The following is a 10,594-nucleotide window of genomic DNA, read 5'->3' on the forward strand; positions in this document are numbered from 1 at the left end:
GAGGGGGAGCGTCTCCTGCCGCCGGCGCAGGCCTGCGGCGTCGGGGAGGCATAGCAGGGGGGCAGCGCAGCGAGATCTGCGGGGGGAGCAATGGCGTGCGTGCGTGGCGTCGCCGTGGTTGGGAGCGGGGAGCTGGTCGTCTTTGCCAAACATGCAAAACCCTTCCTAACAATACACTTGTATCTGCCGCTAATCGAAGATAGAAATTTTCGAATTAGAATCAACCAGACAAAATATACAAAGTTCAGTTTTTGTATGTCATGCCATCATCATCATGGTCTTGAACTCGTCGAAGGTGAGCACCCCGTCGCCGTTGAGGTCGAACCGGCGGACCATCGCCTGGCACTCGTTGACGTCCAGGTACAGCCCCAGCCTGCTCATCATCAGCTTGAGGCTGAGCGGGGTGATGCAGCCTCTCCCTTCCATCTCGTACATCCCGAACGCCTCCCTGCACCTGTCCCCCTCTTCCTCGTGGTCGGCCTCCGCCTCCCGCACCAGCCTCAGGAACTCCTCCTCGTCCAGCAGCCCGTCACCGTCGGCGTCCGCTGACGCCATCAGGGCCTGCACCTCCTCCGCCGATATGTCGCCGCCCAGCGCGGCCTTCATACAGAGCCGCAGCTCGGCAGCGGAGATCTTGTCGTCGCCGTCCTGGTCGAACGCTGAGAACACGCGCTTGAACTCACCTGACGTGGCCATGCTAAGTCGCCTGCAAAGATTGGTCTGTCTTTCGGTGCTTGATGCTCAGTTCGTCGCTTGGTTTGCTGCTGATTGAAATCGAGCTGTTGCGTGTTGGTATTTATAGCTGAGAATCTTGGCATGTGCAAGCAAATGGGAACGGTGTTTGATCAAGTTCAGGAACTAGCCAATTAGTAGCACGTAGTACCGCATTTCTACGGTGACACCAAGAGCGAGTAACATTCTGGACCAGCAGGATAAATAAAATGAGTGTGTTCTTTGACGGAATATATAGCAGAACTTGGAGGCGAGAACCATGGGTTTTTCAGAACCGCCGTGCCATTTAAAACTGAACTTCAGTTTTGTCCCAGTGAACTTCTTTTGACTGTACTACGGCGCTTCGATGAGTTCAGTCTTCAGTAGCACACGTACGCGGTACGCCTACATATACCGTGCGTGCACACGGACTTCTCATCGCACCATCTCAGCTACTGTCGCTCACACAAGCATCGAGCCGTCCACGCATCAGTCCAACACCAGTTAACTGACCATGGTTTGCTCCGGCGAACGGATCGCCCGCGCCTTCTCATCCTTCGACCGCGACAGCGACGGCAAGATCTCGGCGGCCGAGCTGCGGCTCTGCGTGGAGGCGACGCTCGGCGACGGCATATCGGCCGAGGACGCCGCGGCGCTCGTGGCGTCGGTGGACGCGGACGGCGACGGGCTGCTCAGCGAGGAGGAGTTCCTCAAGCTGGTGTCCGAGGAGGAGGGGGGAGAAGAGGACCAGAGGCGCAGGGGTCTGAGGGACGCGTTCGGGGTGTACGAGGTGGAGAGGAGAGGGTGCATCACGCCGGCCAGCCTGAGGCGGGCGCTTAGCCGGCTGGGCGCCAGCCGGGACGTCGGCGACTGCCGCGCCATGATCCAAAGGTTCGATCTCAACGGAGACGGGGTGCTCACCTTCGACGAGTTCGAGACCATGATGGACTCGTAGCGGACTCCGTTGGCGCCAAAAGTGTGCGTGCTTTGTACACCCGGACGTGACGGTCGTCTATGTGTTGTGTGTATCGCGATTTCTTGAAATATTGAATAAGAGTACAAAATATGCAAGTACTACGCGTGGTAAAAGAGTGTTGTGCATCCATATAAACTGTTGGAATGGGTGGCTTCGCTCCATGTCATGGCTAGGGCCTCTTTGATTTGCACAAGGACAAAAATAGGAAGAACAAAGAATTGCAGATGCATCTTCACTTAGGGCATCTCCAACGTCGTCTCCTATAATGCCCGCATACGTTCAGACAGCGTAGGGCATCTCCAACGCCATCCTTCAAACGCATGCTTGTGTCCAAACCAAGCTATTCGGACATAGTTTGTCATCCAATCAGATCTGTATTTATCTGTGAACGTCTTGTTTGTTCGAATTCCTACAAACCGGACACAAACTAAGGGAGGTTTGTGGGCGTCCGAAACTCAACCGTGTAGGACTCTGACACCCTTGGGCCACTCAAATTCCCCTTCCGGACCATTTTTCTCTTGCTCTGCATCTGCACCCTCCTCGTCCGTTGTTGCTATTGTACATCTCTTTCCGCAGTCCAGGCATTACTGGACGTTTGCAACCCCCACCATCACGAACTTGCCCCCCTTGGACTACATCGTCGTCCACCCATCCGTACGTAGCCAGGTAACCTCTGTTGGAAATATGAGCAATTTACCGAATGATTTTATTAACAAAAATACTAGATAAAGCATGACTAAAATAGCAAATATAAAGCAAGTCATGCAATCTGACAGAGAGAAGGTAAACATCGTCTGCATATATGAACTTGAGGTAAACACATCTAGAACAGACACTAGATGAAGTTGCTTATACGAAACAGAATCTAACATACGTAGGGCAGAAACTAGAACCAAGAACTGTAGGAGGACTTCTAACAGTAAGGAGAAGAACACGTACGGCACATCAGCAGCAGAAGCGCTGGACTTGGGGTCGGTGTCCTCGCCTGCCATGTCGTCGAGGAGGTCGTGGACGTCGGGGAAGAAGTCGTCGTCGGGGAAGTAGTCGTCGGCGACCGGATCGTCCGTGATGAAGCAGCCAGTAGTCGGATCGTCCGTGATGAAGCAGCTAGTAGTCGCGCTGAGCGCTCCCCAAAAACCTTATCACCCTTCTCCCGTAGGTCTCGAAGGCCTACTGTCCCGACGTGCGATGCACGCCGCAAGCCGGGATGAGGAAGACAGCAGTAGCGCAGAGATTGGAACTGTGTGGCGAGAGGAAGAGGACCTTATGATGTGTCTCTCGGGAGAGGAGCGACCTCTCTTATATAGGCACAGCAGAGGGACGCGAACAAGCTGCGCCGGGAGGTGAAGCAACGGAGGGAGACGAAGTGAACAGGCAGCATGCGAAGAGGTGCGCCATTCGTATTCATTATCCACTACCGCAAAACTTTTCAGCTCCCAGGTGACCTTTCGTATACCCGTAGTGCGTGGCAAAAATTAGACATCGGCTCGGCTCATTCCCGCAACCCGCGGCGCGTCATGACGAGGCGAGGCGTGGCGTGGCGTGGCGTGGCGAGGCGGGCGGTGGAGGAGGAGCGCGCGTGGATATCCCTCTTGTTCTCATGCTCATACAAGTGGGGAAGGAGCCTCCCTTATAAAGAGGTCCAACTCCCTCTAAACTAGCAATGTGGGACTAGTATTATCCCTTGCCTTGCACAAATGGGCTAAGTGGGCCTCTAGGATTTATTAGAAATTTCTGAAATAGTTATTGGGCTGCCCCAATATAGACTAAATTCCAGCAATCCCCCACCAGATCCCAGAGGCACACAGAAATTTGCCTTTGGTTCCAAAACACTGTTTTATATACCGGTACTACAGTGGAGACTGTTAAGTTGAACTTCCACCTAGAACTCTATGCTACACTAGTAAGCAATTTGAACAGTAGACTGGGCCTTGAACTGCAAGTTTTCTGCGAACCTAGCTTCACATAAAGCCTTGACCGATACGTGGCTACCGTGGGTCTTCCCTGCGGGTGGAGCTTATGCGTCATACTCCGTGACCTTTCATGAGTTTACTAGAGAGAACCCTACTCTCATAGATTGCGACGTTTGACAATCAGACTCATATAGGTGTGTTCTTCAAAAGATGTTCTGCAGGATAACATCTCTGCTTAAATAAGCCACTTAGAACATATTAAGATATACATCAACCTGCCATGCAGATTAGGAGAGTATTGCATCTTCATGGAGTGGTATTGTGAATAGTAGAGATACTCTCCTTTCAGTTGACCAATAGCTTGTCTTCCACATCTAATTCACGGGACCTCCGATCACAAAGAATAGGTTAATACTATGAACAACTCATATTGTGGGTCTCATACCCATCTCCCTCGATGCATTATCTATCACATTACGCGATAGACCCTTAGTAAAAGGATCTGCCAAATTTTTAGACGTTTGGATATAATCCAACGCAATAACTCCAGAGTTTTTCATTTTCCTGACAGACTTTAACCTTCTCTGAACGTGTCTTGATGACTTCATGTTATCCTTTGAGCTGCTCACTTTCGTGATCACAGTTTGATTGTCGCAGTTCATAAGGACACCCGGTACAGGTTTCTCAACAACCGGCAAGTCATTCAAGAGCCGGCGAAGCCAATCTGCTTCAACCGTAGCTGTATCTAGTGATGTGAGTTCTGCTTCCATTGTTGACCTCGTTAAGAGGTCTGCTTGCAAGACTTCCAAGAAACAGCGCCACCTCCATGAGTGAATACGTAACCGCTCGTGGCCTTTATCTCATCAGCATGTGAGATCCAGTTTGAGTCACTATACCCTTCAAGCACCTTTGGATGCCCAGTGTAGTGAATTCCATAATTCGCAGTGCCTTTCAAATAACGCAAAACTCTCTCTAGAGCTTTCCAATGCACATCTCCTGGTTTTGAAACAAACCGACTCAGTTTGCTAACAGCAAAAGAGATGTCAGGTCTTGTAGCACTTGCTAAGTACATAAGCGAGCCAATAATCGGAGAATACTTTAATTGATCTCTAGCAATTCTTTGATTCTTTCGAAGCAGCACACTAGCATCATATGGTGTTGGAGAGGGCTTGCAGTCACTATAGCCAAAGCGACTCAAGATCTTTTCCACATAGTAAGATTGAAGCAATGTAATCCCACCATCATCATCTCTCAACAACTTGATGTTCAGAATGACATCAGCCACTCCTAAATCCTTCATCTCAAAACAGCGAGATAGGAAATCCTTGACCTCCTTAATAACATTCAGATTTGTTCCGAAAATTAGTATGTCATCAACATACAAGCAAAGCATAACTCCCTCGCCCCCACCATGGCGATAGTACACACATTTGTCAGCTTCGTTCACAACAAAGCCTGCAGCTGTTAAAGTTCTTTCAAACTTCTCATGCCACTGTTTGGGTGCTTGCTTGAGTCCATACAAGGACTTCAGCAACTTGCACACTTTCCCTTCCTGACTATCTACTACAAACCCATCTGGTTGTTCCATATAAATTTCCTCATCCAACTCTCCATTTAGAAAAGCAGTCTTAACATCCATTTGATGAATGAGAAGACCATGTGAGGAAGCTAGTGAAAGTAGAACTCGAATAATGGTCAGTCGAGCCACAGGTGAGTAAGTATCAAAGAAGTCTTCACCTTCCTTTTGGGTATAACCCTTAGCCACGAGCCGAGCCTTGTACTTCTTGAATACCCATTTGCATCCTATAGGTTTGCACCCATAAGGACGATCAGTTATCTCCCAGGTTTCATTCAGCAAGATGGAATCCATCTCGCTACGAACCGCTTCCTTCCAGTAGTCTGCATCTTCCGATGCATAGGCCTCCGAAATAGAACTGGGAGTGTCATCTATGAGATACACAAGAAAATCATCACCAAAAGACTTTGCAGTCCTCTGTCTCTTGCTCCTAATAGGAACTTCATTGTTCTCCTCCACAAGACTTTCAAAGTGTTCCATCGAAATGGCAGGTTCGGTAATTGTAACTGGTTCCTGATTTGATGAACTAGGCATCTCCTGATTAGATGAGGTAGCCATATCCTTCATGGGAAAGATATCTTCAAAGAAAGTCGCATCATTCGACTCCATGATCGTACCGACATGCATGTTAGGTACCTCAGATTTTTACAACCAAGAATCTATAGCCTATGCTATGAAAAGCATATCCCAAGAAAACACAATCCATAATTTTTGGTCCCAGCTTCTGCTTCTTTGGAACTGGTACATTGACTTTCGCCAAACAGCCCCATGTTCGCAGATAAGAGAGTTTTAACCTTTTCTTCTCCCATTCCTCAAATGGAGTTATCTCTTTGTTCTTTGTGAGAACTCGATTTAGGACATGACATGCAGTCAATATCGCCTCCCCCCACCATGCCTTGGAGAGACCCCGATGTGTCTAACATGGCGTTAACCAAATCAGTTAGAGTATGGTTCTTTCTTTCGGCCACCCCATTTGACTGAGGTGAGTAGGGAGGCGTTCTCTCATGGATTATACCATGTTCCGCACAAAAAGCATCAAATTCATTGGAAAAATACTCTCCACCACGGTCGGACCTAAGCCTCTTGATTTTTCGATCAAGTTGGTTTTCCACTTCAGCTTTATAGATCTTGAAAAAGTTCAAAGCCTCATCCTTAGATTTCAGAAGATACACACGGCAGTATCTAGTGGAGTCGTCAATTAACGTCATGAAATATTTCTTTCCACCTTTTATCAAAACACCATTCATTTTACATAGATCTGAATGTATAAGTTCTAGTGGTGCAAGATTTCTCGTCTCCACAGTCACGTGAGACTTACGAGGTTGCTTAGCTTGCACACACACTTGACACTTAGATCCCTTGACAATGGTGAAACTAGGGATTAAGTTCAACTTCGCTAGTCACAACATGCAACCAAAGTTAACATGACAAAGACGTGAATGCCACACATTTGATTCACTATTGTTGCAAATATGGTTAACAACTTTATTGTAAACGTCTGATAAGGATAAACGAAACAGGCCTACTGACTCATAGCCTTTACCAACAAAACTTCCATACTTGGATATTACAAATTTATTCGACTCAAAGACAAGCTTATAGCCATCTCTACACAGAAGAGATCCGCTAACAAGAGTTTTATTGACGGAGGGGACATAATGCACGTTCTTCAGCCGCACGATCTTCCCCGAAGTAAACTTCAGATCGACCGTGCCAACACCACGAACAGAAGCACTTGAACCGTTGCCCATCAGCACGGTTGAAGTCCCTGCGGTCTGATAAGACGAAAACATGGAAATATCACCGCATACATTCACATTAGCACCCGTGTCAATCAACCAATCAAGAGAATGACATACTGAAAGAATAGTGGGAAATATACCATACCCAGCATCCTTCATGTCAGTGTCTCCAATGACAACATTAGCGGTCTTGCCGCCTTTCCCAGGATGACGCTTGTCATAGCGATTGGGGCAACTAGGAGCCCAATGATCAGGATCTCCACACACATGACAGACACCTTTCTTCTTGTTATTCTTATTCTTAAAGTTCGTGTGCTGCACAGCCTTGTTCTTCCCATCAAACTTTGCTTTACCATCAAGCTTGCCCTTGTTCTTGAACTTGTGGAACTGGAAGTTTTTTTTCTGTACCAGATTGGCACTAGATCCTCCCTCAATATCTCGAGCACGTGTGTCCTTTGCTCTCGCCTTTTCTTCCACATCAAGAGTATCAATGAGATCCGGAACGGAAAACTCCTGTCTCTTATGCTTCAGTAAGGTAGCAAAGTTCCTCCATGAAGGAGGAAGCTTAGTGATGATACCCCTAGCAACAAACTTGTCCGGTAGGATACAATTGAAGTGCTCAAGTTCTCTAGCAAATGACTGTATCTCATGAGTCTGCTCAACCACGGAACGCTCTTCAGTCATCCTGTAATCATAGAATTGCTCCATGATGTACAGCTCAGTGCCGGCATCCGAGACCCCAAACTTGGCCTTGAGTGCGTCCCACATATCTTTTTCATTGTCAATTGGCGCATAAGCATCAATATGTTCTCACCAAGAACACTCAAGAGACCAGCCTTAAACAAGGTATCCATTTTCTGAAAAGCTTGTGCCTGTTGGGCATCTTGCTCTCCTTCAGGTTTGCCAAGAGTGGCGTCATAGCAACTCATGGTTTGAAACCATAAAACTGCTCTCACGCGCCACCTCTTATAGTGGATACCCTCAAACATAGGAGGTCTCATGGAAGCAGCAAAACCATTCGAGGTAAATTGCCTATAATAAGGTTTTTGGATTGTTGGAAATATGAGCAATTTACCAAATGATTTTATTAACCAAAATACTAGATAAAGCATGACTAAAATAGCAAATATAAAGCAAGTCATGCAATCTGACAGAGAGAAGGTAAACATCGTCTGCATATATGAACTTGAGGTAAACACATCTAGAACAGACAATAGATGAAGTTGCTTATACGAAACAGAATCTAACATACGTAGGGCAGAAACTAGAACCAAGAACTGTAGGAGGACTTCTAACAGTAAGGAGAAGAACACGTACGGCACAGCAGCAGCAGAAGCGCTGGACTTGGGGTTGGTGTCCTCGCCTGCCATGTCGTCGAGGAGGTCGTGGACGTCGGGAAAGAAGTCGTCGTCGGGGAAGTAGTCGTCGGCGACCGGATCGTCCGTGATGAAGCAGCCAGTAGTCGGATCATCCGTGATGAAGCAGCCAGTAGTCGGATCGTCCGTGATGAAGCAGCCAGTAGTCGCGCTGAGCGCTCCCCAAAAACCTTATCACCCTTCTCCCGTAGGCCTACTGTAGACATCGGCTCGGCTCGGCTCATTCCCACAACCCGCGTCGTGACGAGGCGGGCGGCGGAGGAGGAGTGCGCGTGGATGTCCCTCTTGTTCTCATGCTCATACAAGTGAAGAAGGAGCCTCCCTTATAAAGAGGTCCAACTCCCTCTAAACTTAGCAATGTGGGACTAAACTTTGGCATTTCCTATTTAATGTGGGCCACGAAAATTCGAACTCACGACCAGTTGCAGCGACCCCAACACAGCTACCACTAGGCCATCGAACAACTACTGTTTCGTAACTTGCTTTTTTTGTTTTTATTTGTATCTTCAATCGCGGGAATCCCTTGGTTTTGGGAAGCGTCAAAAAACTTCCCAAGCCGGTGTTTTTCACGGTTCATTGGTCATTTCCGGGGAGGTTGTTATTCGGGTATTTTTTTTTTCATTTTTGAAGTCTGTGTTCTTTTTTCCATTGAATCTGTTCCTTCTGTATTTTTGAATGATGGACTTTTTTCAAATATTTGACCATTTTTTCAAATGCAATGAACTTTTTTGATAATGATGCACTTTTTTAAAAAAAACGAGGATTTCTTTCCAAATTTGACGAACCTTTTTCCAAATCCAGTCAACTTTTCCCAAAATCGTGAACTTTTCAAAAATCCATGAACTGTTTTCAATTTTTGTGAATTTTTCTAAAATATTCATGAACTTGTTTTTCAAGCTCAATGAACTTTCTTCGGAAATTCATGAGCTTTTTTCAATTTTGATGAACTTTTTTTCAAGTTTGTGAACTTTTCTAGAAAATTGATGAACTTTTTTTGAAAATCCATGAACTTTTTTAAAATTTCGATGAACTTTTTTAAATTTGCTAAACTTTTTTAAAAACTGATGAACTTTTTGTTTAAAAATTGATGAACTTTTTGTTTAAAAATTGATGAAATTTTTTCAAGTTTGTGAACTTTTCTTGAAAATTGATGAACTAATTTTGAAATCCATGAACTTTTTTCAATTCTGATGAACTTTTTTCAAATTTTGATGAACATATTCAAAATCGATGAACTTTTGTTTGAAAATTGATGAACATTTTTTCAAGTTTGTGAACTTTTCTTGAAAATTGATGAACTTTGTTCGAAATCTATGAACCTTTTCAAATTCCTGATTTTTGTTCGTCAAATAATTCAAAAAATAGTAATTGGTACAGTTTTGTCCAATAAAATACCACTGCAACATTGTTATTACATAATCTGCGCTGTTACCTATCACTAGTCGTAAGTAGTCCGAGTGGTTAGTAGAACTCGTTTGTTAGTGAAACCGCACATGTTCGAAATCTGTCCCGAGCATTAATTTTTTAATTCAGTTGTACTTCTTACAAAGAATTTTCCTTTCAAACAACTAAATTACTGGAAGCCAGATCCAAATTCTTAAAGATTTCAATCAGCAGGTTTCTGTGATTTATGGAGATTTTTCCATTGTTAAGAAAGTTCATTCCATATTTTGTTCAAGCATATTTCATTTCATACATATTCGGAAAGAAATTTGCAGTTCAAATTGTATTGTCGAAAGGTAGAAGAAACAGCAGAACGAACAAACAGCCGAACGAAGAAACAGTCGAAAGAAACAGTATAAGCGCGCAACTACTTGGGCCAGCGAAGAAACAGCCCACCAACGACGCCCTACAGGCGCCACTTAAGGTAACCGGCGCAGAAGGCGCCAACTAGGAGCTCACTTTAGTAGTATGTCTTGTTTTGCACAAATGGGCTAAATGGGTCTCTAGGATTTATTAGGAATTTCTAAAATAGTTATTGGGCTGCCTCAATATAGACTAAATTCCAGCAACCTCGCCCGCTGCCGACGCCGTTTATGACGGACACCACGCCAGTCAAATGTCATTGAGATTTTTGCACCTCTCGTTGTTATTTCCTAGTGTAAGCACCATGGCATGGTAGTCGATGACAAAGGATGGGTTGATATACGATACGTGAACCAGGCAATTTCTTTTCTGCAAACCGATGGATAAAAATCGGGCGGCCGAACCAGCCCAACACGCATAATAAAAAGAAAAATGGCATGCTTGCAGCAGGAATAGAACGCAGGTGGTTAGCTCGGCTCGACCTTTCTGCCCCC

The 10,594-nt window shown here is 45.7% G+C and overlaps 2 protein-coding genes across 2 annotated transcripts; one reads left to right on the forward strand and one right to left on the reverse strand.

Moving 5' to 3' along the window:
- Positions 1-258: 258 nt before the first annotated feature.
- Positions 259-696, reverse strand: LOC119281561 (putative calcium-binding protein CML23). Its single transcript, XM_037562056.1, has one exon. The coding sequence runs from the start codon at positions 694-696 to the stop codon at positions 259-261; it is 438 nt and encodes a 145-aa protein (XP_037417953.1).
- Positions 697-1,225: 529 nt separating this feature from the next.
- Positions 1,226-1,666, forward strand: LOC119279664 (probable calcium-binding protein CML31). Its single transcript, XM_037560833.1, has one exon. It carries the CDS (start codon positions 1,226-1,228, stop codon positions 1,664-1,666), a length of 441 nt encoding a protein of 146 aa, XP_037416730.1.
- Positions 1,667-10,594: the final 8,928 nt, after the last annotated feature.

This window comes from Triticum dicoccoides, chromosome 3B (assembly GCF_002162155.2).
Source record: "Triticum dicoccoides isolate Atlit2015 ecotype Zavitan chromosome 3B, WEW_v2.0, whole genome shotgun sequence".
NCBI classification, from domain to species: Eukaryota; Viridiplantae; Streptophyta; class Magnoliopsida; order Poales; family Poaceae; genus Triticum; species Triticum dicoccoides.

What these genes read in the sequence shown, in the direction of transcription:
- LOC119279664 (XM_037560833.1), top strand. Translation starts at nt 1,226, where the DNA reads ATGGTTTGCTCCGGCGAACGGATCGCCCGCGCCTTCTCATCCTTCGAC.
- LOC119281561 (XM_037562056.1), bottom strand. Translation starts at nt 696, where the DNA reads ATGGCCACGTCAGGTGAGTTCAAGCGCGTGTTCTCAGCGTTCGACCAG.